Here is a 27,389-nt window from a genome sequence, read left to right as displayed (position 1 = left end):
CTCTCTGTGGAACAGGGTCATCGGAATCTTGACTTTGGTGTTTTCACTGGAAGCTAGAAGCAAATTGAATTCCCAAAAAGCAGCAATCGGCTCTTAGATAGACACTAGCTGGTGGACGGCTCAGGTGCAGCAATAGTGCCCCGAAGGCTGGAGACCAAGGAGGGTCTTAAAGGTTGTGGCTGTGGTAAAGGCTGGGCTGAGGGGTCATGGAAGTAAAGCTAGAGACAAGAAGTGGACCCCTGTCACCAGGCTGGGCCACCTGGTCAAGACATGAAGATCAAGTTTGTGGAGGAGATGTACCTGTTCTCTCTGCCCACCGAAGGACCGGAGATTATTGACTTTCCTCTGGGTACATCCTTAAAGGATGAAGTTCTAAAGATCATGCCTGTGCAGAAGGAGACTCCTGCTAACCAGTGGACCAGGCTCAAAACTTTAGTCACTATTGGGGACTACAATGGTCATGTTGGCATCAGTGTTGTGAGTTCTAAGGAGGTAGGAGCTGCAATCCAAGGGGCCATCTATCACCTTGGCCAAGGCTTCCATCATCATCATCTCTGTGCAGAGAGGCCTAGACTGTTCGTGCAAGGTGACAGACCACTGTGACTCTGTACTGGTGCCGAGTGAACAGATCCTCTTATGATAACTGTTTCAAGTTCATTTCTGACTGTGCCAGTAGATTTGTCCTGGAGGATGTTGATTTTGCAGGATTCAGAGCAGGCTGGAGCAGAAGTCAGTCTGAGCATACTTAGCAGCTATGAAGCCATCCAGGGCCTTAATGATCGATAGCTTCCAGGGGTACTTCGGTAGAGCAAGCTATCAATCACAGCAGGTCAAGGGTGTCAAATGATTTGCATAACAGCAGGGCATTATTTCCATTGCTTATAGAATTAGTTCTTCACTTATTAATCAGTTCATTTATTAAAAGCACTGATTTTGGCTTTTGTCCTAAAGCAATGTTTTTCAACCTGTGGGTTGTGGTTCTGTTTGGGGTTGACCCACCATTTCACAGGGGTCGCCCAAACACTGATATTTACATTACAATTTATAACACTAGCAAAGTTACAGTCATGAAGTAGCAACAAAAATAATTTTATTGTTAGAGTTACCACAACACGAGGAACTATTTTAAAGAGTTGCAGCATTAGGAAAGTTGAGAAACACTGCCCTAAGAGTAGGAGTTAGGTCAGAAACCACAGAATAAAGAAAATTTCACAACACTCCAGTGTTTGGTATGTAAGTTCTAGTGCTTGCTCCCTCATGTCATTGGCAAGTAGACCAAGGTGCCTCACATCTGTAACCTAAGCACTCTGGAGGCTGAGGTAGGAGGGTGGCTGCTCACATTTCATCAGTGTTGTCCATCAATCAGCACTTGCCTGGTGGACAGCACCCAGCCCAGGCTTCTTCCTCTTCATCCTGTTCCCCCCACCCATCCCCCCCAGCACAGGATGGCACCCTCCAAAAATTACAACGTTTCTTCCTCCACACAAATCAGAAATCAGTTCAGAGTTTATTGGGAGCACATTTAGGACACAGGTATAATGGTGTCCTCAGAGCTGCACTGTGGGGAGGTGGAGAACCGAGTAGAAGGGGGAAAGGAAGGGAAGTGCTATCTATGGTGGGTAGTGTTAAAAACTGCAAAGCCACCGGGTGCTGTGATGTAGGCCTTTAATCCTGTCATCTGGGAGGCAGAGACAGACTCCTGTGAGGTCGAGGCCACTGTAGACCAACACACCGAGTTCAGGCCAGTTCAGGCCTGAGACTCAGGGATGTACTGTTGGAGCAGCACTTTCATGCAGTTTCATACTTGGTCCATGTGGAGCCAAGCCTTGGAGGCTTCCATGGCTGCCAACATCCTGCTCCTCATCAGCAGACTTCTGTAGGTGATCTTGATTTCCAAGACTCCCAGTTTGCAGAATCTCCTCATTTCCCCCCATACATAGGACACTGAGCATAATTTCATGGTGAGTCTACCTGCATCCAGCAAGTAGCAAGTGAGTGAGGGTTTTCGGTGAGAAGTAGATCCTAGAATATGCATCCAATCCATGCATGCGTTTAAGTAAGATATTAACTTAAGCATATGATTCAATTTCAGGGACATTGTTTATAGTCACTATTGATTAGGCAGGTGGTATTTCCAGTTACAGGGAATATCACCTGAGCACCCCCCCCAGGTTCTTTTCAAGATAGGGTTTCTCTGTATAACAGCTGTGTGTACTGGAATTCACTTTGTTGTAAACCAGTCTGGCCTGGAACTTTTACAGAGATCTGCCTGCCTCTGACCCCTACCCCCCAAGTGCTGGGATTAAGTGGGTGTGCACTACCACCCAGCTTCAGAGGTTTTTATTTCTCTGTGTCAGGTAGATTTTAGAACATTCACTCAGCCTACCCTTTGGAGCCATAACTTGGTTCCAGCAGAGTTGTTGTTGAAAACAGTTGTTCCTAATATGTCAGAATTGGGTTGGCTTAAGGTAAAGAGGACACTGTAGCCAATTTGTTTAAACTATGAGCAAAAATGTTTACATGCCAGAGTTGGATACACACAGAGCACAGTTCAATCCCTAGCAGACTTTATAGTTTTCATCACTCATATTTTCAGCTGTCTGTCATTGTGCTGGAAAATTGTGCTGGAAGAGTTAGGATGTTTCATCTACTTTTTATCTTAAGATGGACTTTATCTTATGCTAGCAGTTACAGTGGCGCTGAGGCACTTTTGTGTAACTGATAACCTCAGCAAACTGCTAAGATGATGTCACTTGTTAAAGTAACAAAAAATCTTAGATGACAGAATTGTCTTGAAATCTCTAATATGAAATTAACTTTTTTGTTGATTGTGTTCATGTATATAAAAATCACTGTTCAGTGAGCTGGAGGCTGTGAGCCAGTGGCAGAGCCCTTGCTTAGCATGCAAAGGGCCTTAGTGTTGACCTCCAGTTCAGAAGGAAAGAGAGAACAGAGGGAGGGATAATGGGGGAAAAATTGCTGCTTTTGCTCTAGGACCTTTTATCTAACTAGTGACACATAATGCCATGGGATAGAATTGGTTCTAGAGGAAATTGTTAACCCAAATGAGGTTTTATCCAGCCACATCCTCAGGTGTAATTGTGCAGGCATACTCCTTATTAGGTGTTGTTTAATAGGAGCTCCCACTGGTGGCTTAAATATTTTGCTTATGTACCATCAGCTGCCATAAACCCCACTGGTCTTTCTCCTTGAACACAGCACAAAGAGTAAGCCATTTTGGAGTCTTGATTTTGCTGGAGCAAGAGAGAAGGGACGGGCTGCCCATTGGCGAAGCTTCCAAACTCTGCACGTGGTACTTTGCAGGAATCAAAACTGCCAAAGGGACAGGTGTTGCCAATTTCAAACGTACAGGGGGAAGACCGAGATCGCTAAGCAACGCTGTACTTGAGAGCGTTCTTTAGGATCGGAGCCAGGGGAACTGTGCCTGGGAGCACTCCAGCTTCCTATGGCACTGTACCAGAAGACATGCGAAGTTCTCCCTTGTCAGGGCCGCCATTGCCACACCAGCACCAATGGCAGTGGCCTAGTGAGACAAGAAAGCTTTCTTGCCATGTAGGAAGGGAGGCATTAAGACATGCTCAGGGAGGTAAGTGTACCCACTGCCCCGCAGTAAATATCCAGCCAGAGGTTCAGGTTGGGGAGACCAGAAAGTAGCCAGAAGGTGTGGAATAAGGTAAGAGAAGGCTAGGTCTCCAAAGAAACTTCTGTGTGTCTGTCTCTCCTCAACAACCAGTGCGATCTGGTTTAGTGACTATAACAAGGTAAATAAGCGTTGCAGCCTCAGATACTCTGCACCTCCCAGGTCCTCTCCAGCCGTGAACAACCTGACAGGTAACAGCAGGCTCCTTGTTCTGTTTTTGGCTGTCACCAGAGACTTGAGCCACCTCTTGAGATTTGTGTGACTGTTTGTTTGGACTCTGGAGCCTTCTTTTTTCTTCCTTCCTTCCTTCCTTCCTCCCTTCCTTCCTTCCTTTCTTTTTTCTTCCTTTCTTTTTCTTTTTCTTCCTTCCTTTTTCTTTTTCTAATAGTAGTAGAGAAAGTATTCATATATGTAGTTTTATATTTGTAGCAGATGCAGACCTATTTTATTGTGTTTTGAAACATTGTCTCACTATGTGGCTCAGGTAGATCTTTTGAGCATTCTGCTGCCCTTGCCTCCTGAGTTTTGGGAATACAGGATTATACCACCATGCTGGGCTACCTGTATATTGGTAATATACTTATGGCAATGAAAAGCATAAATGTTCATTAATTCCTATAACGAATAGTTTTTTTGCCCCCTGTATCTTTCAAACACTGGACCTGAATTTATGAATTATTTTGCAAATGCTGCAAAGCTATAAGTTGAAGATACTGATCATTTAAAAGTCAAAACATTTATTGTGCTCATGCATAACCCTTTTAAGGTCTCATACCTTTGTTTTTCAGCAGATATGTTGAATTCAAGTCTAGTTTAGAAGGTTGGGGAACCTGGTGCACATTTTTTAAAAAGGTGTGTGTGTGTATGTATGTAAGTGTGTATGTAGATGTATGTGCACACACACGTACACTTCCACACACACATGCTGGTACATGAGTGCAGGTGCTCACAGAAGCCAAAGGTATTAGAGCCTTCCCAAGTAGAAGTCACAGGCATTTTTGAGCTTCTTGATGTGGGTGCTGGACTCAAATTGAGGTCCTGCAAGAACATGCATCCTCTCCTTTCTCCTGGCAGGGTTTCTCTGTGTAATAGTGCTGGCTGTCCTGGAATTTACTTTGTAAACTAGGCTGGCCTCGAACTCACAGAGATCTACCTTCCTCTACCCCCCCAAGTGCTGGAATTAAAGGTGCTTGCCACCATGGCCAGGTTATATCATGCATTCTTAACCACTGAGCCACCTCTCCAGCTGCCTTCACAAGTGTGAAGGTGTAGCAGTAACACCTTTCAAAAGCCTGGGGGCTTTCTGGAACACCTGGACTGCACTGCAGACAAACACAGAGATAAGCTTCCTTGTTTGTTTAGCTTTGTGCTTCTCACTGTCTGGTTTTTATTTTTTTCTAGCTTGTTTATCTTGTTTTGATTTTTTTTTTAAAGCATTGTCTGTGGTCACACTATCTGTATATGTCTGGAGTATATATTTATCTGATGAAAAACTCTAATCAGAAAAGATACCAGTGTCTCCATTTTCCCTGTCAGAATGCAGAACATGTTTAGTTTAAGATTAAAGTATGTTGCCACATGGTGGTGGTGCATGCCTTTAATCCCAGCATTTAGGAGGCAGATCTCTTTAGTTTGAGGCCAGCCTGGTCTACAGAGAGAAACCCTGTCTGGAAGAATAAACAAATAAAAGCCATATTGGAGTTGGCCATAAAACAGTTTAAGAGAGAGAATTATGTGTTCCCCCTCCTCAAGATAGGGTTATTTTGTGCTGCCCTGACTGCCTTGGAACTCACTCTGTAGACCAGGCTGGCCTTGAACTCAGAGATCTGCCTGCCTCTGCCTCCCCAGTGCTGGGATTCAGAAGGAGCACGGCCTCTTGGCACTTTTCTTGTTTATGAATACAGTGTTCTTGCTGTTTCATTCTGTCTGCAAAAGTCTGTACAGAAACTGTCTTCATCACAAAACCAACTGTTGGGAATGGAGATGACTCTAAAGGACAGTTAAAAGGCTTTCCTGCCCAGGAGCCAGTCTGAAGGTCTGGCTTCATTCTAGGTCTGTACTGCTTTGTTCATTCCAGTACAGTGTGATAGAGTATTAGGCAATTTTATGGAGCTTATTACAATAAGTCGATTAAAAAATTCGGGTTGAAAGGACCTTAAGCAAGTCTTTTAAAGGTTACAAGTCCCACTTTGTCACCCAGCTGGTGGTGCAATTGCCATGTCAGGAAGGAAGTGGATGCACTCCAGTATGTTTTCCCATGGGCTGTGTGCCAGGTGTCTGGAAGTATCAGGAGGGCCACTGCTGGGTCATATATAACTGGGATGCAATTCATCTTCTAAAGGTTTCTTGTTTCCCATAGTTTCTCTTCTCTGACTTCCAGATTCTGTATTTTGGAAACCCATAAAAGGAATGGGTAAAAACATGAGAGGTAGTAAATATAAGAATATTTGGAACTGAGATGGATTGGCTGTGTGTGCCCTTGAACACGTAAGGTTGGACTCGGGTCAAGAGCTCTAGAGATATGGGCCCTGTGTGTACATCCCATGGACAAGAGCCAGAAGCAGGCATGTGAGAGATACAAAGAAGAAGGGTTTGAAAGGAGCCAATGACTAATGCTTCCAAAATAGGGACAAACCTGTTTTCTTAGTTTTTAAGAGTGTAGTGAATAGCTTATAATCAGAAAATATTATAGTACTTTACAGGTAATTTCTCCCTCTCACATTTTAAATGCTGGGTTATAATGAGCTTGTTTGTTTTGAGACAGAGTCTTGTTTATGTAGCTAAAGGTAACCTTGAACTTGTGGCTGGCTATAACACACTTGGCCTTTACCTGGCTCCAGTAATAAGTGTTTATTTAGAACTTTACTATTAAGTATATTTTCACTTTTGATTAGTCAGTAAATGACTAGCAAGCGACCTTTGCTGAAGTCTTATGTAGTTTGTTCTGGAATTCAGCTAGATAACTAAGTTTCTTCTAACATCCTCCCTTGTTTCCTCCATCTATCCATTCTTTCCTTTCTTCTTTGAGAGAGAGAGTCCTTCTGTGTAAACTGGGTCAGCCTGGACCTCACTCACAAACTGGTCTTAGTCTCCAGTTAACCTGATAGACCCAGGCTTACATGCTTCATCTACTTGAATTTGGTTTCAAACAGGCTGTAAAAATAAAAATAAATGTATTTTAAATTTAGGTGCTTGTTGTTAGGCTTAAATAATAAATGATATATAACCACTTATAATACTCTGACAGTGCATTCTTATATTTATTGTTGTGGACCTAGCCTTTAAAGGCTGAGCTATCTATCCATCTAGCCCTGATAGTACATCCTTAAAGCCTTTTCTTCTCCTTTTCCTTTTGTGTTGGGTTTGAACCTAGGCCTTGTGCATTGTCATCAAGTGTACAATAATAAATTCTCCTTTCCCCAGGTGATTTTCCTATACTGCACCCATTTGTTTGTCTCGTGTTCAATATGTGGAAGTGAAGGGCAACTCTGCCTTCCTCCTCCTGTGTGTGTTACAGTATACATAATCCCCAGGGGAGTTTGAAGCTGTTTGTTTACTCAAGTATTTATGCCTCTGGCCTACCACTGCAGTAATTTTCTTTTCCCCCTTTACCAACCCTGCTGGATTCTGGTTTTTGTTTTTTAAACTAATCAATGCCAGGAGACAGACAAGCGACACCTAGCCTGGAGGAGACTAGGTGATTACTGCCTTGGTAAACCTGGGATAAAACCTTTGCATTCGTCCTGACAAGGCGTGGATTAAGTGGTTTATCTCATTCCTATGACTTCAGTTTCTTTCAACCTCCTCCAGGAACTGTCCCACCCAGGCCCTTTCATTCGGCTGCAGCCTCAGCTTATATTTAGCTATTAAAAAAGAAAAGAAAAGAAAAGAAAAAAGTCCATGCACCCCATGGAACTCAGAAATAAGCATGATTTGCAAACACCGGGTGCCACTTGAATGTGACAGACAGGAACACTTAAGACTGAGTGGGTTTAAGTCTCTGTAAACATCTCATGATTGGCAATGTAATATAGTACTGTTGTCTTAGATGAGAACTGTGTTAACATGATCTATGAGGCCAAGTATGCATGTGTGTGCACATACACGTGTGTGGGCAGGATGGAGGTCTCACAGAGTGCGCGGTACCCTCCTCTCAGTCATACACTCTACTTGAAGAGGTACTCATATTTGCACAATTGGTGTCACACACATCCTCAAGGCATTTTAGTAAGTAGAATTGGCTTTCAGAAGGAGAAATAGATCATATAGTTTAGGCCCTTTGAAAGAACTTGTCTTTTTTTTTTTTTTTTTTTTTTTTTTTTAAATCACTGCAGTTGAGATGTCTAGACTTGTTCTCTGTGGTGGTTTGGTGTTTTTTTTTTTTTTTTCACCCTTTAATGCCTACTTAGCCATTCTCACTAAATCATTCATGGTTGCTATACCCACAATAGGCATCACAGGGCCTCACGTGATCTCCCTTTCTTCAAAAGCCCAGTGTTTTAGGCATACACCACTGGGGATTTCAGCTCCCCACACTATGTGGTGTTGGGTGATAGTTCACAATCAGTAAGGAAGCTGAAAATGAGGTTAGACATGCTCTCCAGTAGCGGGGTGGTGATGTTGCCATTACATGACCATCTGCTCACCCAGGTACCATTCCTAAGCGACTTTAAACACAAGTCCCTGACTTTATACTAAGAACTTAATTGACTGGTAAGCATGTTAAGTATAGTAGGTACTGGCTGTCCCATTTGGCTTCAATGAACCTTTAACATGCCACCTAGGAACCCAGAATCTTGTGAGAAGAAATAGTACTAGAAATTAGGGATGGAAGCACTTTGGTCACACTCTCATTATTAGCGTATTTGTGTAAAGTTAATGTGGACAATTCTATATGAAGAGAACAGCATTCACTACTTAATTAGATTTTATTTATTGAAGCCAGATTGCAAGAATCTTCAGAATTACCAATATTGCTTTCTCTTAACAAAACTCTGAGAGATTTCCAGGATGGAGAAGTCCAGTTAGTTCAGATTGAGATGTTTACAGTATATGTTCACCTAGAAAAATGGACTGTCTTTATGACACCAGTTAATGAGAATGGCTTCAGCAGTGCCATCAAATGACTGTCTGGGAAGGGTCACAGAGTTGTCTAATTACTCTCATTGCTCTTCAAAGGTGACTTCCTGTAAGAAGTTTCAGTGTTTTGTTTTGTTTTACCCCTCTTCCCATTTTTAGCCCACTTTTGCTTTAGTGTAGTTTGTGGCTAGAAGAGCAGCTTCCCTGAAAGTATATCTTAAACAAGTAGGACAGGCTGCAGGTTCTTATTCCCTACATGAGGTAGTGCAGATAAACTGAGGGCATTCTCTGTCACTGTGTAGCTGTGGGATCTTCTGGTCTTCTGTCCCACAGAGATACACACCCTGCCCTTATCCAAACTGAACCTGCTGCTTGGAGGAGAAGGCCAAGCTGAATGTGATTGGAGGTGAGAGAAAACTTCCAGAGAAGAGCTGCACTGTTTGGCTCCCTCCCCTCTTCCAGATTCTCCCACCAGGGAAGCTGCTCAGTCTTCCTGTAGCAGGTTTTGTAGGGAAGTAAAGAGCACATGGCCCTCAGGTCCCTCTTTTTCCTTTGCCTCACTTAGTTGAAGATGGCTTGGGCCTCCTGGGAGCTGGGATTACAGACAAGTGCCGCCACTATACTGTCTCACTGTATTTGCAATCTTTTATGCATCTTCCTCCTACAAAGTTGTTTGAAGAACCATAGAGATTTCTGCAAATACTGTGTAATTAGATGTGTGGTATGGTATGTCTGTCTGGTATGCACTTGGATGCTACAAAGAGGTGTTCAGGGATATGAATGATTTTTTTGTGTTGTGTACTTGCCCTTTTCACTGCTGTGGAAGTAGCTCAGTGGTTGAATGTATGCTTGGCATGCTCCGATCCCTGGCATCAAAAAACACGAAACAGCAACCTGTTTAAAAAACAAAACAAAACAAAAAAAAAAAAAAAAACTTCACACTATTTAGGGAGATGGCTCAGTGAGCAAAGACTAAGCCTGATGATTGGGTTCAGTCTCAGGGACCTGTACTGTTGAAGGAGAGAACCAGTGCCTACAAATTGTCCTCTGTCACATACATATACACTTTAGTGTGTGTGCACACAGCAACATGCACACACACATACACAAATAGATGTGAGTTAAAAATGTCCACTTTTTGGAAACATTTGTTGGGGAGATGTAACATGCGTATTAATCTTCAGTTAAAAGTATGTTTTTCAAATAGTGTGTGTGTGTGTATGTATGTATGTATGTATGTATGTATGTATGTGTGTATGTGTGTATGTGTGTATGTGTGTGTGTGTTGCTGTTTCTGTACCTGAGTAGTGCCCTTGAAGGCCAAAAGGGAGGGATGTGAGCCATTCAGTGTGGGTAAATTTGGGCCCTCTTCAGGAGCAGTGAGTGTTTTAACTGCTGATCCATCTTCCCAGCCCAATTAATAATTTTTAAAGGAAGATTTTAAACAGTTAAATGCAACTTTCAATTAAAGAAAATTGTTTAGGATGCCTTACTTATTCTCTTTCATTAACAGCCTCAAACACCTTGGGTATGCCCACATGTGCCATGCTTGTTTTTAATTGGCCTATAAGTGTGCCCAGGCATCCATCTAGGAGCCTTGAAAACTCTTTATCCTAAAGTTTGGTGTATAGAGATTGACATACAGACAGTTGACCAGTGGCTATGGGACTGTACACCTGCATCTTTATGCGTCTTCCAGCCAAAAGAAGGAGGCACACACAGCCGGTGTGATGCATCCTCCAGCTGAAGTAGACACACCCTGGCCATGTGATCATGTTTTTGGGGACCACTTAGCTTGGTGGGTGATTTACTGCTTGTTCACAGAGGGAAAATAACATTATGTCAAGCTTTGTTCTGTCAGGCCTTTTGGTTTCTGTCTCTAATCTTTCTTGGAAGTGATGATTGTGGTATCTTCATATAATTGCATCTGTTTATTTGTAAGGCACTGATTTTAACGTGTACTATCTTAATTCTTCCTGTTAACATTTTCCCCACACTTTGTATTCCACATATGTACATTCAGTACTTATTTACTTGTTCATGGGTTTAATGTGTGCATACGCATGTGCTCACCAGTCTGTGTGTATGTCCTTGCAGAAATGCTTGAGCATGTCAGACGACCAGAGAGGACAGCCTCTACTTTAACACAGTCTCTCTGTCTTTATGTCTGTGTGTGCCAGGCAGGCTAGCTGGCCTTCATGTTGCCAGATTCTCCTGTTTCTACCTCCTATCTTGCTTCAGGTGCTCCAGGGTTACAGATGTGTGTTGCTGTGCCCACCTTTATGGTGGGTTCTGGAGAGCCCACCTAAGGTCCCCACACAAGAGGCAAGCTCCTCACACCCTTGTTCAGTACAGGTTTAACTGTTAGAAAGAGCCAAAACTTGCCTTTCTCTCAAGGACTTTGAAGTTTTGTTTGGGAAGTGAGAACAGGCCTGGGTCATGTTGTGCATGCATTACGTCCACACTGGGAACGTGGCTGCCAGCTCAGTGCTGTACTCTGTGCGGTGAGTTGGGGCGGGGGTAGCTGGGCACTGCTGAGGGCAGGCTCATGTCCGAGACAGGAGGCAGTTCCTCAGCAAGATTGTCTAGGAGCTCAAGATTGGTGGCTAGACTTTGAGCTTTAATCTTTTTTATTTCAGTCTAATGTTTGTGAGGTGTTTATTTGTTGTTTTTTTTTTTTTTTTTTTCCAAGACAGGCTCTCTCTCTGTAGCCCAGGCTCTCCTGGAACTCACTCTGTAGAGCAGGCTGGACTTGAACTTAGAGATGTCCATCTGCCTCTGCCTCCTGCATGTTGGGATTAAAGGTGTATGCTACCCTCCGCCAGCTATTTGTGGTTGTTTTTTGTTTTTGTTATCACCAAGTGATAGATATAGTGGTTTAGAATTTAAAAAATTAAAGAGAAGAAATATGGGTATTGTGGCACATGCCTTTGATCCTAGCACTTGGAGGCAGAGGCCTGCTGATGTCTCTGAGTTCAAGTCCAGCCTGGTTTACAGAGTGAGTTCCAGGACCTCCAGGACTGTTACACAGAGAAACCCTAACTCGAAAAACAACAACAGAAGTTTATAAAAGAGATACACAATGGAAATCTTCCCCACAGTCCCACAGTATTCCCCAACCACCTGGTTCTTTGTAGAATTTTTTTTTTTTTTTTTTTTTTTTTTTTTTTGTGCATTATCCTAAACAGTACTGTAAGCAGGATAGGCAACTCTAAGCACATGACACGCCTTCCTTTATGAACGTGCTCACACAGCACATTACTTTTCTTCTACTTCATTTAGTTGGGACATTACCCTAATCAGTACATAAACTTCCTTGTCCTTGTTGTCGTTGCATGGAATTTCTTTAGAGGGGACTGGGTAACATAATTTTATTATCAGAGATGTCAGTTCTTTGTATTATGCAGCTGTTTGCTTGTGGATCTGAAACCTCATAAACATGGTGCTACAAACAACACACAAGATTAGAATTGACTGCCTGGGGCTGGGGAGTCAGATGGCTGGAAGGTAAAGTGCTTGCTGAATAAGGACGAAGACCTGCACTTAAATCTCTAGAACCCATGTCAAAGCTGGCCCTGGATAATACCAGCACCTGAGCTAACTAACACACTGGGCTTGCAGCTTGTGGCAGAAGCTACGGAGAAGGCAGGTTCTAGGAGCCGCCTAACAAGCCAGCCTAGTGGAAACTAGAAGCACCAGGTTTTAGTGAGAGACCCTGCCTCAAAAATATGGAGAGCAACCTCCAGCCTCCACATGCTCATTCACACCTGCATGGTGAGCACACACATTTGCACATTCTCTTTCTCCATCCTTTATCTTCCCCTCCAACTCCCTTTATGGGAGCCATTGCAAAATTGATGCTGGAGTTTTGAGCTCTGCCCTCCTGCCCATGATCCTTACATCTGCCGCATAGGTGGGGTATTATCAGCCTTTGGCTGATTGCCACTCCAATCAGGGAATTTTTTTTTTTTTTTTAATTGGCACTTTGCATGTTTCTGAGGAGGAGCAGAGACAGATGGTTTGCTGTCCTCCCAGCACACACTTGTTTCTAAGTAGTTAGCTCAGGTGCTGGCTTTTAAATCTAACAGCCTGTGGCACTTACTGTGTTTCAAAAACCCTCGTGTATTGTTGTCTGCATGTATGTTCGTGTATTGTGTGCATGCCTGGTGGCCATGGAGGCCAGAAGATGGCATGACCTCCCCTGGTACTGGAGTTACAGATGTGGGTGCCGGAAGTCCTGCCCAGATCTCTGGAAAGGTGGCAAGTGCTCATAACCACCAAGTCGCATCTCCAGCCCCAGAAATCAGAATTCCAAGTTTGAAGAATGGAGGCACCTGCTAATGTTGTTGGTGACATTTATGTAGCAGTGGGGGTGGCCCCTGCTTTCATAGAACTTGTTGCTTAGACTAAGCAGAGGTAGTAACACGCTAGAGGATGGGGTGTGTACAAGTCGGGGGGGGGGTCAGTCTACAGCAGAGTGTGCCTGAGTGTGCTTTGGCAACCTGGGCAAAGGGAAGCAGCAGGGCATATTTCCTCTTCCCCTGAGGGTCGGTTGAATAGGTGGTGGGAGGGACAGAGTGTTGGAGCCAAGGACATACAGCCCATCAAGCCATGGGGTAGGGAAGCAGCAGAGAGCAGACAGCAACCTAAGGGCAGTGTATTGGAAGGGATGCTTTTATGAAGGACTTGTTGGAATTTCTTAAGCAACCACATTACTAAAGAGTACTTGGCTAATTTTTGGCTGGCGCTGGGCGTCCCTTCTGTCAGTTCCCTCTGCCAGTGTTTAATGCTCTGAGGCAGGGCACTTACTTCATACTGTCCCTGTGAAGTGGTTAGATGTGGTAATACTCTCCTTTATCACAATAAGGAAACAGTTTTATCAAGATCACTGAGCAGATCCCAGGCAAAGCCACCCTAGACAAGCTGGGATCTTTTGGCTCCCCGCTTCAGCGTCCAGCCTCTGTGGCCCTCATTTCCTGGTAAGCCTTTATGAGATGTAGCATCTTCATTAAAAATGCTGCCCTGTTGAAACCTGACACCAAACGAGCTCTGCAGGGGCCTCCAGTCTCGGTGTCGAGGTATTTCTTCTGTTTAGTTCCGTTCAGCTTAGTGAAACAAGAAGACCTTTGCAAACACTCTTCCTTTTGGTGTCAACACTGAGGGTTGCTCTAGGAGCCAACAGATCAGACCATGCCAGAATTCTGCCTTCTGTTTTTTATTTTGTTTTATTTTATTTGGTCTGAAGCACTTGCATGACGTAGTAGTGAGAGACAGTGAGTGAAATGTGAACCCAAAAATGCAGCTTTGCTGCCTGTAGAAGGAAATGAAGAAACACTGCTCCTTAACAAATGGTCTTGGTCATGCGTGAAAGAGACCCAGGTCTCTCGGTGAGCTTGTCTCAGGCACCAACAGTCTTTGGAAAGCCAGTTTGACAGGATCTTGAAGCTTGGCTCAGCTGTTTCAGAGCCCTTATGTGACCTTGTGTGGCACACAATTTTAGTCCGTCTCTTGTAAAATCTGCCTAACACAGCGGTTGATATGAGAGTGAAATTGGATATTGTACACCATTCCCTGAGACATTTTCATTGATCTTAAGGTTTTTCCCCCCTGCAAATGGGATGTATATCTTAGGGCTGATGGATGCATTTAGTGGACTGCTTTCTCCATGCCAAGCCTAGTGATCAATTTGATAATCAGTGGTATCAATTTGAGGAAATTATAGCATGTTTAAGAGTTTAATGCAGTGCCCAGTGCAATATGCCTTTACTAAGTGGCTGCTGTGTTCTCTGCTTAATTGAGTAGGGCTATTGTTCTTGGGTTAAGGCCATGCCCCAGTGGGGAAGTAAGCCTGCTGGAGCATTGGCCTCTATGTAGAGTGACAACAGAGAGAAGGAGTAGTTAGTGGTGTATACCACCTAGGAATATGACCCCCGAGTGCCGAGACAACAGCGAGAGCTGGGAGTTAGTCAGCCTGGGTACCCTTAGGGAAAGCCCCACTCTTCCCGACTGTCAATTACTGATTTTGCTGTTGTGTTTTATTATCTTGGGTTCTATAAGAAATCTTGGAGGGGGAAAAAAAAAAAAAAAAAAACAAAACACCTGCCACTGAGCCTCAGCTACTTAGCCAGGACTGAGTGTTCATTCTTTGGCAAGAGCTACCTTCAGAGCCTGGTTCTGCTCAGCAGAAATGGCAGTACAGAGCCCTCATGAGCCCTGCGCAGTGGGGGGGGGGTGTGGGGGGGTGGAGGGGTAGGGGTGTTCAGGTTTCAAGAGCCAGATCAGCACACGGGTTTGCTCAGAACCTCCTCCCTTTTTGGGAAGTTTCCTTTTCCTTTTGGTGGCAGACTTGGAGGTGCCAAGCTGTTCTTTATTACAGGAGGCAGCCTGTGCTTATGCTGCAGGGAGACCCAGTCCTCTGCTTCTAATTTGGGGTGAGAGAGAGGTGGGACAGCTGATAGACTGGAGCTACACTGACTATTACAGCTTTTATTTTTGTTTCACATTTATTTCTTTATATGCATGCCTGCATACGGCATGGCACACATGTAGAGGGCAGAAGAAAACTGGGATTGTGGGGATTGAAGGCACAGCACTGGGCCATCTCACCAGAACTTTCCTTTTAAATACAGGTTCCAGGGTAGCTAGACACACGGAGGGGGGCTTGGGGGAAAGGACACAACTTTCTCTGCAGCAGGTCACGGCATGGCATGTGGGAATGGGAGTGTGGGTAGGAGAGAATAGGTAGGGGAATATGGTAGGCGTCAAATGCTATCCCTGGAAAAGCAGAATAAGAGGTTGTGAGCATTCCTTTTAGTGGCCTTAGTACTTTGTAAGCATGCAGTCACCTCTAAGGAAACCCCGGTCTGGAGGGTTGCTTCCCACCTCCTTCTCTTTCTGTGTTTTGGAAAGAATGGGCAAGCTCCTTTGTTGGCCCTCATCACACTGGGCTTTTCCATTTTCACTATTGCCAGCCACTTGTGCTGAATTCCCACTTTTGTCCTTGCCCCAGGCAGGGGGAGGGGACTATTGTCCCCTGCCCCTAGGTATCCTCTTTACTTCTGATTGGAACTTTTTCTAATAGTGGCTGTCCGTCATTGAAATCAGCATATAGTCACATTTTTATGCCCAGGTGAAAATGTGACACTCTTATTTGGACCTGCTTTTGACATCTTTTGATGGTTTTTGGAAACTGAAAGCTAGTTTGACCTGCAGAGTGTCTGGGGCTGGGGTCAATGGGTGCAATAAGTAGGGTAGGGTTTCCTTAAAACTTTCTGGTCATATTCCTGAACCTCTTGGCCATGCCTCAGAAATACCAATCTCCAAAAATGTCCACAGAACTGCCATCAGGGTATTTCCTTGTTTTGAACATGTGCCCAGGCAGATCACTTTACATTTGAATTTTGACACGACCTTTAGACTTTTTTGCATGGCGCAAAAGTATGTGCCTTTTTTTCTTTTTATGGCTCTTAAATTAGACCAAGACAAAATGGTGGATCAGTGACTCCCAATCGTGAATTATATAGGGCAGTACACTTTGAATTGTTGCTGAGAGGAAGGGAAGACCGCTGTGCATCTTTCTACCTGCTATCCGCGAGGCGGTGCACTAAACAAGCCACCCATCACCTGTGTGACAGTGGCGGTAGCAGAAATATGAAGGGCATGGGGCATTATAGTACTTGCTACACACATGATAGCTCAGGCAGGTTTGTGGGCTGGGTCCCATGTTTCTAAAGTAGAATGATTGTTTTAGATTAGTCCTTTTGTTTTCTTTGTACTGAGAGTATTACAGACTGTAAACTGTACTTTCCCCAGCCCCGTCTATGATGGAGATACTTGAGTATCTGCTGCTTCTGTTCAGCTAGAGATGAAGTGGAGCCATAAGCAGTGGCTCTTTGTTCCAAGTCACTCATGCCATCACCCCCTGTATTGTCCTCTGTGTATATGTGTACATATGTGTGAGTGTGCTTCTACAGAGTAAAGTCCCAGTGGAGGCGAAGCTCAAGCTTTATTTATTTATATTGAATTAAGTTTCTTAGGGGCTGGAGAGATGGCTCAGTGGTTACAGCTCATAGCTGTGTTCCAGAGGATCCATGTTCAGTTCCCAGCACCCAATAAGATGCTGTTCACAACCTTGTGTTACTGGCTTCTTGGAGTACCTACATAACACACGCACGCAGGCATGCACACACGCACACACGTGCGCTCGCCATTATTAAACATAAAATGAGTTTGGGAAAACTGATGAAATGCTGTCCTTGACTGGACTTCACCCTCCACTATGGCTCCCATCATGTTCAGATGATCTCCATGTCTGTGTTCTTTTGCCTTCATTTCTGTTATACCTGGTCCTTCTTAGATTCACTGTGTTCCTCTCCTCCTCCCTTCCCTCCCATCTTTCCTTACTCCCCGATCCTCCCTTCTTTAGCAGGACACTTACACTAGCCAGGCAAGTGGTCCCAGCCTTCCCTCTGTCTGATAGTTTCTCTCAACCTAGTGGTCATATTCAGTTGGGTGTGGGGGCGTGTGTGCCTCCGGCTTCCCGATCTTCCCCATGATGAAGCTGGTGGCTCATTCCTGCCACAGTTTAGTTACTGGTGCTCACATAGTTAAGGGTGGATCCTGGAGTGGGCCGCCCTGCGCTGCTCCACCCCATCAACTGAGCTTCCCTCTGTTTCCTTTGCAGCAGGCCTTCTCCAGTGACGTCCACTGTGTTGAAGAGATTTTGAAGGTGAGTTCCATAATTACTGTGTGTCATCTGAAGAAATCCCGAACCAAGCAGGCAAACGCCCATCATTTCTCACTTTCAATGAGCAATGCCATCCCAGCATGGGCCATGATTTGCCTTGCTAAGATGAATGAAGTTCACAAACTGGATCAGAGTTAGGAACTTCTCAGGTTTTCTGCTTGCCCGTAGGGACCAAGAATTGGTGTTCACTTCCCAGGAAGACACACCCTATATGAGTGTAGCATGGAGACACCAGGCTTTAGTAGCCCTGAACCCTAATTCTCTCCTTTTATATAGTGAAACCTGGTATGCACGGCTGCTTTATAATGAGACCTTGAAACCTTAAAGAGTGGAACCTAGTGTGGTGGTATGTGCCTTTTCTTTCCCAGCAATACATGGCAGAGGCAGACTAATGATCTCTGTAAATTTCGGGACATACAGGGCTACCTAGTGAGATCCTGTGTGTTACACACACACATGCACGAATGTTTGAGGGCGAGTGAGCGTGCATGTATGCACATTCTCACACACACACACACACACATACACACAGAGACAGAGACAGACATACACAGATAAATGGTTATATTTAGACTTCCATACTGGGTTCTTTTTGTTTGTTTTTCTTATTGTGAGTTCTGTGAACAGCTTACTTATGTAAATGTATCACCATATATACATTACACACTCATTCTAGTTTTCTTGCATTAGAATAATGTATTTATTTAAAAAGCAAGCAAAAACATTCTAGTGGAATCTTCTCTTGAACTCTGAGCTTGCTTTCTTTTGTCAAGTCAGAGAGCTGCATAAATGTCATGTGAATCCATTGTTGTTCAGATTCCTAGGAATTCAGAGCTCAATTTATTGCTGGTATACAGTAATTGTAGGAACTGGGGGGGGGGGTCTGTGTGTTTCTCACTCTCTCTTGCATATAATTTGCTTCCATTGTGTCTTTTATTATAGAGTTTGATCTTTTTTCTTTTTTTTAAGCTTTACATCTAGGGACTTTATTCGCCACTGTTCACTTTTTCCCTCTAAATACATACTTAGCTCCAAATTTACTTTGATCCCACCTCCTCCATTGCAAAAGTACTAAACCATTGCTGCTATTTGCACTCAGCAAATAAGGATATTGCTTATTTTTTTCATTTGTGAGTTTTTATTTTATTTGTACAAGAAGGGTTTGGGCAGATGTTTAAACAGTACTTGCATCATCTCTGCCCTGGACCCAGTGTGCATCTTTTGTAGTTGAGTTTCTAGAGGCATGTTCCAAAATGCTAAAGGCTGATGTTCTTGCCAACTAGCAAGGGCAGTGAATATTTAACTAATTACCTTGATCAGATTTTGATAACACCCTTCACCATCCCTGATATTCCATTTATCAACTCAAAAAGAAAATAATTCCCACTTAGCATTTTCTCTGCAGCAGTATGTGCTCTGTTCTTACCCAAAAGCGAAGGAGAGGACAGACCTCTGTGGGCAGTGTGTCTTGTTGGTTTTTCTTTTTTCTGTTTTGGGGTTTCAAGTCAGGGTTTCTCTGTGTCGCCTTGGCTGCCCTGGAACTTACTTTGTAGACGCAGCTGGCCTCCAACTACAGAGATCCCTCCGTAGTGCTGGGATTAAAGGTACACAGTCTGGATTTTTAGAACAAGACAAACTGGATTTTTAGAACAAGACAAACTGTATGCTCCCTTCAGGGATGATTGTGTTATGGTCCCAGGCACTAATAAAAGTATCCACTCCCCTTCCCTCTCCCCGAGTCCCACTTTAATGTACTCATAGTATTATACTCAAATGCTTGAGAAACAATGCCAGCCAAGACTGTATGTTTCCATCTGGAAGTTGGAAGTGACATCCTAAAGAAGGTGAAAACCCCAAACTCTGTCCTTTGTGTCCCATCTCCCCTGAGGATGGCTTTCTAGGCTCTCAAGAGCTCTGAGCTAGCCAGAGACCCCCCCCATGCTCTCTACCAGTCTTTCCTGTAAAGATTCACTGTCCCCTGCCTGAAGTTTCCATTTTTATTTAATCTCATGTCAACAATTTATTCAGATTGCCAGGAATCCACTGACAGTTCCCGAAGAGTAAAACTCAGCTGTAGATGATATTCGATGCTCAGCGTAGGCTTTCCCTGGTTCTCTGGGGCCATGTTTAGGTTGGAAGTGTTCTTTCTAATGAAGAGGAAGTGATGCACTCCCTAAGATCTGCCACAGTCCCAGAGGCCTGTGGGGGATTATGCATAGGCATCCCCTCAGGGCAGCCTGCTTGTGCTGCTGGCTTCTTACAGAGTGGCATTATTGCTTGCTTATTCGTTTTATTTGCTATCCAAACACATTTTTACATGCTAGGATGCCAGTAAAGAGGACAGAGCCATTGCTTTTGTGGGGCTCAAGGCATGAGAGGTAAAGTTACAATTCAGCAATGGGGCCAGGGGCATCGATGAGTGACAGGGCAGCGGGCAAAGTAGGAAGTGGGGTGGAGAAGAAGTCATGAGGTTAGAGAAGTTTGTGTTCTAGAGAGATAGCTGGAGCAGCACAGTGGGTTTGGCGGAAATGAGTGGGGAGGAGAGAGAGGAGACTGCAGCCTAGAAGGGCTAAGGGGTGGAGTGGAGGCCTGCTCAACTTCCTTCTCTTTGTAATGGCCCCATTCTCCCTAATGCCTGAGGCGGTTAGGGAAGTGTGGAAGTTCTTTCAAACCAGGAACCATTAGAGAGTGGTGAGAGTTTATGTTCCTTGCCTGATGCTTGGGGCACAGCCTTAGGCTGTGGGTACTGTTAGGAATAACTGGTAGTAAACACTCACAGATGTCACCACAACCCCAAAGAATTTTTGTAAGACTTTAGGATGCTGGTGCAAGCTCTTCAGTGACTTCCACACCTAGAGTTTGCTGACTGAGCAAAAAGAGCAAAGAGCTCACAGGGTGTAGGATCAAAATGCTTGGAAAAGTACATTTCAGTTAAACGTGGGTGGCTGCTGATGTTGGGGCACATACTCTAATGTCAACACTTAGGAGGCTGAGTGTCAGAGAGACCCCGCCTCAAGGCTCCCCTGACTGAGAGGTGGTGCAGTTTCTCCTCACTGTTTTCTGACTCCAGTACCCAAGCACTTACTTAAATTACCCTCTGAATGTAAGTGCTCAGAGCTTGCTTTTCAGTGAGAATGGATACCCAGAATTCAGGCCACTATTACTTGCTGACAGAGATTCCAGTTGGGGCAAAGCGGATGACCTGTAACCGATAATAAAGGATGAGTTCATTTTTAATAAGAAGTAGTCCAAGCCCACATCAGAGGCTGGTGAGATGGCTCAGTAGTTAAGATCAGAGTGTCTTTAAAATAAAAGGAAACAAACCTCACACCAGTCATGTTGTCTTAATGCATACGAGTCTCTTATTCTCACTGTGGCTATGACTGTTCACAGGGGCAGTGGGGAGGGCCAGGGAGGAAGTGCATGTCGCACACTCATGTGCCACCTTCGCTTGTTGAGAAGCCAGGAGCCAGGCAGTGCAGGCCTCGATTGACAAGGATGCAGCGCTAGGACGGAGTGTGGTGTGCAAAGGAGCTGGTCCCATTTGTAGCCAGGTGTGAACATGTGGCTTCTGTGCCTTATGTAGGGAGACAGAGGAGTCTGTAACTTTGTTCAGCCTTTGACTCCTCTGGGCTTTGGCTCAGTCATTTAAGTCTCCCCTCTTTTAAAAAAAAAAAAAAATTGTATAAAACAAGTTTCTTCATCTTGAGATGATTGTGTAACACCATTTAGCCCTCTCAAGGTGCATGTGTGTGTGTGTGCGCTCTCGCATGCACATACACATGTGTATTCATGATTATATACTTTTAATTTGTCATACCTATTTAACCTTAGCCTTAAGGTTTTGTTTTGTTTTTTGAGACAGGGTTTCTGTGTGTAGCCCTGTCTGTCCTGGAACTCGCTCTATAGACCAAGCTGGTCTCAAACTGAGAGATCCACCTGCCTCTGCCTCCCCAGTGCTGGGATTAAAGGCAGGTGCCACCATCTCCCTGGCCCCCTCAAGTTTTTAAGCAAAGCCACGTAGATATGATAGTGCTGAGAAGCATATTAGTTTTGTAAGTTTTAGAAATATTGCCTTTAACCAAGAAAATAGGAAATAAAGATTAAAGTTTTGCTACTGAAAAAGTAAGGCCCCCTGCTTCTGTAAAACCTGTAAACAGTGCTTCCAGGAAAGGGTCAAATCTATTAGAACCCTCCCCAGTGGAGCGGAGCGAGGGACCCAATGACTTGTTTGTTTAAGTCAGGCAGGAAAGTTCTTCCTTTGAAGTTCAATAATTCCCGGAAGTGCAGTGAAGGAGCTGGAGGAAGACCGAGCTGAGCTGAGGCCCTTTCCCAGCCCCGCCTGCCGCCTCAGTGCCCAGAGCTGCCCCAGTGTCACTGGCACCAGCTGACAGATGCTCTGCCACACTGTAATATGCGATGCTGGGCTCGCTCAGTTCCCACCCAGGTTCAGATTTCAGCGTAGCCTGGTGCAGGCATCCTTCTAAAAGTGAATGAAATACCCCGCGAGATTGTACTTTCTGTGCATCCCTGACCCACTCTGCATACTAGTTCAAAACCAGCTGGTAATGGATGTTCCACTTATACTTGCTTCCCCCCCCTTTCCAAATCTCTTTCTAGGAAATGACCCACTCGTGGCCCCCTCCTCTGACAGCCATACATACGCCCAGTACAGCCGAGCCATCCAGATTTCCTTTTCCCACAAAGGTAACGAATTCCGTAAATCGAAATAGGCACCGTGTCTACGGTGGGGGAGGAACAGGGTGTAGGACAGGCGTTCATGTTTGTAGGCAATCCTTCCCATGACACTGTTTTCAGAAGTTATGTTTGGAAAACCCCAGATTTACTGTCTCTATTCTACCCAGTTTATAACAGTATTTTTTTTTTTTTAAATAAGTAGAAGATCCACCATTGCCAGTCAAGTCATACATCTCTAATGATGAATTTTTCTTCCCAGGAGCCTCTGCACATCAGTTCTGCAACCCAAAGCCAAAGTAAGTGAATACCTGGATGCACTACACAACAAAGCAGTTTTTAAACATATTAACAGATTTAACGAGGATACATTTGTAACAAGTGCCCACAGAGAATAGGAAGGAAAGCAGTTTTCATGAAACTTTCAACAAATACAAGTTAGTATTATGCCAAATACAAGTTAGTATTATGTGACTCCAGGTCATCTTTTGTGGTTGTTCTGTTTTGGTTTTTGAGACAAGGTTGAGACAGCCTTGGCTGTCCTGGAACTGGCTCTGTAGAACAGGCTGACCTGGACTCAGAGATCTGCCTGTCTCTGCTGACAGCGGGCACACTAAATATAGCTCACATTCTTCTCTCTCTGCGGCTGAGTGATTCTTTCTTGGTCCCCTCGTTAGGGTAAATTCTGGAGAACCTGGGAAACTAACAGGACCCAGAGCAACGTGTCATGTCTTTCCCTGGTTTTTTTATTTGTACACCAACCCTTACAAAGATCACTAGGATATTTCGATTATCTAGCTCACCAGAACAAGTTAAGGGGAAGAGATGCTGACACAGGTGGGATGTCAGGCAGCAGGTGACTGTGTCTGCCACAGAGGACATCCATAGGGTCTGTGCTTTGTATGGGAGCCTTGAGGAGGGGCGCTTATGAGTGTCCACAGAAGTGATTGATTGTGTTAACTCACCCCCCTCTTTTTTCTTGGTGTTTTTTTTTTTTTTTGCTGTTTTCTATCTTAGAGATTCAAGCTCTTAGACCGAGGCTGAGTAGATTAGTCTGAGAGCAGCATCTTTCCTGGAGCTGTTTTTGTCAGTCAAGTTTCACTGGGGCATAGCCTCAGCCTTTTACCCTTCTTACAAGCATATACAGGACACTTGACCTCCTCTGCTGCCTGGTGCTGGTAGACCAGGCTTACTGTTCTCTGTCCAGAGAGATGGGATGCTGTCTTGTAAAGGAGGCATGACCAGTGGCCAATCCACATGATACCTTGATTATATTAAGCTGCAAAAGCAATTAACTGAAATTGATGCCTGAGTGAGGAGGTAACACTTGGGGAGTGAGTCTCAGGACATGTGACCAGTACAGCGGTAGTGAGTCTTGAGTGTAAGCCCAGCTGTGGACCGGGTTTCTGCCTCCTTTTTTTACTTGCTTCTCTCCCTTTCGCTGGCCATGGCTGTGTGGCTGCTAGTTCTAACTGTGTAAAGACAAGAAGCTTTACCTAGTCCTGCTTCAGAGTTGATGGAGGATGAAGCACACCTTGGCCTGTGTGGCTTTGGGGCTGTCAGACTGGCGGTACTCCTGAGTACCGATTCACCAGGTGCTTACCTGAAGTCAGCCCAAGGGCTGCTGCTTTTTCTGTTGCTATTTTGGGGCTTTTATCCTAGTGAGGATGTTGCCTTTTGTGGCCTGAAAGAGCCTCATGACTGTTAGATGAGGAGGGGGCGAGGTATCAATAAAAGTGGCCTTTGTTGAAGAGTGTAATGTTCTGGCTAGTTTTATGTCAACTTGACACAAGCCAGAGTCATTTTGGAAGAGGGAGCCTTCTCCCAGGTTGGCCTGTGAGCAAGCCTGTGCTGCCTTTTCTTGATTGTTAATTGATGTGGGAGGGCCCAGCTCACTGTGGATGGTGTTCCTGAGTGCTAGAAAGAAAGCAAGTTGAGCAAGCCAAGAGGAGAGCAAGCCAGTAAAAGCAACAGTACCCCATGGTCTCTGCTCCAGTTCCTGCCTCCAGGTTCCTGCCTAGAGCTCCTGCCCTGACTTACCCGGGTGATGGATTACAAAGGTGTAAGATGAAATAAATCCTTTCCTCTCCGGGTTGCTTTTGGTTCTGATATTTTATCACAGCCATAGAAACACTAAGACAGCACAATTTTCTCAAAGGACACCAGCAAGTGAATTCTCTTGTTTGTTTGTTTGTTTGTTTTCATGACAGGATTTCTCTGTGTAGCCCTGGCTGTCCTGGAACTCACTCTGTAGACCAGGCTGTAGGTCTTTTATATGAGTGGCCTGTTGTTCATGTCTGAGCTCATACAACATGGTCACCTAAGGATTTCCAACTTGCAGCCTGGTCAGGGTGGCCCCCTTAGGGGAGTCCTTGAGTGCCTCTACATCTATCTGAGCTCTAGCTGGCTAGGCCATAACTCTAAATTATGAGAGCTGCTGCCACCGTGTGGATAGAGTAGGTAACTGCAAGTACGCATGGGCGTAAGAGTTGCTACCTACAAGGTACCTGTGTTAATTTTATAATTTCCTTGAGTCCTCTGACCTGTTGTCAGGACACATCGATCGGGTGCTTCCCATCTGGTACATTGCTTCACTTCCTGTTCCCTGTAGGGTTCACCAGAGCACGTACGACTCAGGCACCCCTGTGCTGTGGCCCTAACTTTTTGTCTTTCACTCTGGCTCTCCCCCCTGCTCCTGGTCACTGCACTCCATACTCCTCCTCACCTTGGATAGGCCTGGGTGGCCTGGCTCCTCCACTTCTCCAAATCAGCTCTCCATCCTCCTGAAGGTCTCCCTTCACTCTGGTGGAAGCAAACCCACAGATTCCTGTAACCCAGCCATCTCATGCTCTCTGCAGTTGGCCTCCTCCGGTCATTACTAATAGAGTGGCTGTTGGGGAATGTGGCAGTACATTTACATAATTGCCATGTGTACTTGCTGCACACTGCCCTAGGTTGTGGATGTTTGTGGACCTGTCCCATGTCCCTCGGGCAACTGTAAGCCCATTTGAAGACTGGGCCTGATGTTTTTACACATTGGGTCCTGCCAGGCAGTCTATAAATAGGTGTGGAGTGAATGAATTGGGCTATGGGACATTGACTCCAGGAGGGACAGGAGGGTCAGGTGGGACAGAGCTGTGCTGTCACAGATGGACTTGGGAGTCAAGCCAGGTAGGGTATGAATGAGGACAGCGTTGTCACACAGCCCCCATAGGAACCCAGGCAATTGTCATCAAGAACAGAAACCGTCTCCCACACTTTGAAAGTTGCCAGTGGGTCGGGGCCCCGCATTCAAAGTAGCTCTGGCTTATCGAGAATTAGTTGTGGACGTTTTGTTTCTGAACAGGTTTTACCTCTCACAGGGCCTTAAATGCTGTCTTAGGAGACAGCATCAAGTGCAGAATTCATACTGTGCCTGGGGAAAGGGAGGGGCAGTGAAGAGGGATCTTAGCGATTTTATAAATGTGTGTCCATGCCACTCTGACTCTGCCTTCCTCCCCACAGAACCTTATGATGCGTCTTCCCAAACCCATCCCAGTTCCCAGCAAGGAACATCGTAAGTAGAAAGAAGGACAAACCAACCTTCATCTATTAAAAGTTGATAATATGGCATCGACATTTCCCATCATGTAGATTCTCCCCTGCCCTGCTCTCAGTTAATGGCGTTCATAAAATACGGCTGCATTGTACAGGGAGGAAATGACCCTCCGTTGCGTCTGGATCAAGGTTTATGCACTATTGGAGAATGTGCCGCAGGGTTCTCTGGAAAGAAAGGTTTTGAGCCATTATTTATGCATTGACCATGGAACTCACAAGGCACTGGCTTTTAAAATTTCAAACTTAAGTAGTTTTAGCTTTGGGAATTAAATTTGGGGGTTGTGTGGGATGAGATTTTCTGCCATTTTCTGGCCTATTTAATGGCAGGAGCTTGTTCTGCTACCCAGATGTTCTTATTCAGGCCAGGCACATCTAAATGTATTCTGGGTTTTTGGAACACTTTAATCTTCACATTATAGATGTTTATTTCAGCATTTTGACCCAATCTATTACTTCAAAGTATTGAATTACTATTCTTTACTGCACCCGCCCCCAAGTCATTGCTAGGAACTGAATGAGGTGGCCTGCTTAGACTCCTCCCTAGGAGTCATTGACTTGAGTCCTGCTACTTCAAGCCTAGTTCCTGAGGAGGCTAGAGAGCCTTAGAAATCCTGGAATTGAAGTTACAGATGGTTGTGAACCACATGGGTGCTGGGAATTGAACTCTAGTCCTCTGGAAAAGCAGTCAGCCTGATCTTTGTGTTTTGGAGGGTGAGCATTGCTAAGTAATCTCAGTTGAGTAGGAGAGATTTATTGCATGTCAGTGTGACCGAATGAGACAGGGTTAATTTTTTGTTTGCAGCTCCTTGATGGGGTGATTTTCATTTCAACATAGAAAAATTGAGCAGTAACATAAGGGTTTTGATAGATAAATTCTCCCTGTCCAGAGGATGGGGCCTTTTGCTTGACCAGGATCTGTTTTACTGTGCTCTTGTGGATGAGGAGATTTTGCTTAGTGTCCTCTACTTGAAAAAGACAAAACCCGTCAAACCTGTGTCACTCACGTTTCCCTCTTTGTTTTCTCTTTTTGTTCTGGGGAATGTTACTGGCAGTTTTGAATCACTGGCTTAGACCATGGCCAGAAAGGAGGTGCCAGGCCGAGGCCCAGTGCTATGAGAGTCTGTGAGACTAGCCCTGGGCCATCCGGCTTGGCACTTGTGATGGTTGGATGTTGGTGATCGAACCCTGGTCACCAAAAAAGGTCCTGGTCATTGTCTTTGGGGCATCTAGAGGGGAGAACTGTGTCTGGCCTGTGAGTGAGACATGAAAGGTGACTGGGTGCTGCACCCTGGAATCTGCCTGAGAGCGAGTGGGCAGGAAGGAGTCACTTGCTCTCCCATCCGTCCATCAGTCACATGCTGGCCAGTGTCCTAGTAACTGCATAGTAACCATTGAAATCAGAGAAGCCCAAAAGCCCATTGCAAATGTACTGCTACCCTGTGATGGAATTCTCTAAGTAAAAGCTGCTAATTGATATCTGAAAGGAGCACTTGAGCTCTTAAGAGACAGGGTAAAAGCAGGGATGGGGTGGGGAGGTGAGGATGGGTGGGAGGTGGAGCAGGTGTGGTACTGAGGTTGGACAGATAGGTGATAAAGGTTGTGGGGTTGCAG

At 44.9% G+C, this 27,389-nt stretch overlaps 1 protein-coding gene across 2 annotated transcripts in view; it reads left to right on the top strand.

Moving 5' to 3' along the window:
- Aff1 (ALF transcription elongation factor 1) overlaps positions 1-27,389 on the top strand; it is a 99,587-nt gene that overhangs the window by 37,072 nt on the left and 35,126 nt on the right. The window contains exons 4-7 of one of the 2 annotated variants that reach the window (XM_051198132.1): positions 17,424-17,468; positions 22,107-22,193; positions 22,444-22,480; positions 25,686-25,737. In XM_051198132.1, coding sequence (XP_051054089.1) covers positions 17,424-17,468; positions 22,107-22,193; positions 22,444-22,480; positions 25,686-25,737 — 221 coding nt within the window. The remainder of the gene's footprint in view (positions 1-17,423; positions 17,469-22,106; positions 22,194-22,443; positions 22,481-25,685; positions 25,738-27,389) is intronic. The other variant, XM_051198131.1, reaches the window with a different exon arrangement.

This window comes from Phodopus roborovskii, unplaced genomic scaffold (genome assembly GCF_943737965.1).
Source record: "Phodopus roborovskii unplaced genomic scaffold, PHOROB, whole genome shotgun sequence".
Lineage (NCBI taxonomy): Eukaryota > Metazoa > Chordata > Mammalia > Rodentia > Cricetidae > Phodopus > Phodopus roborovskii.
The sequence above is the reverse complement of the archived record's forward strand: the minus strand, read 5'-3'. Positions and strand labels throughout refer to the sequence as shown.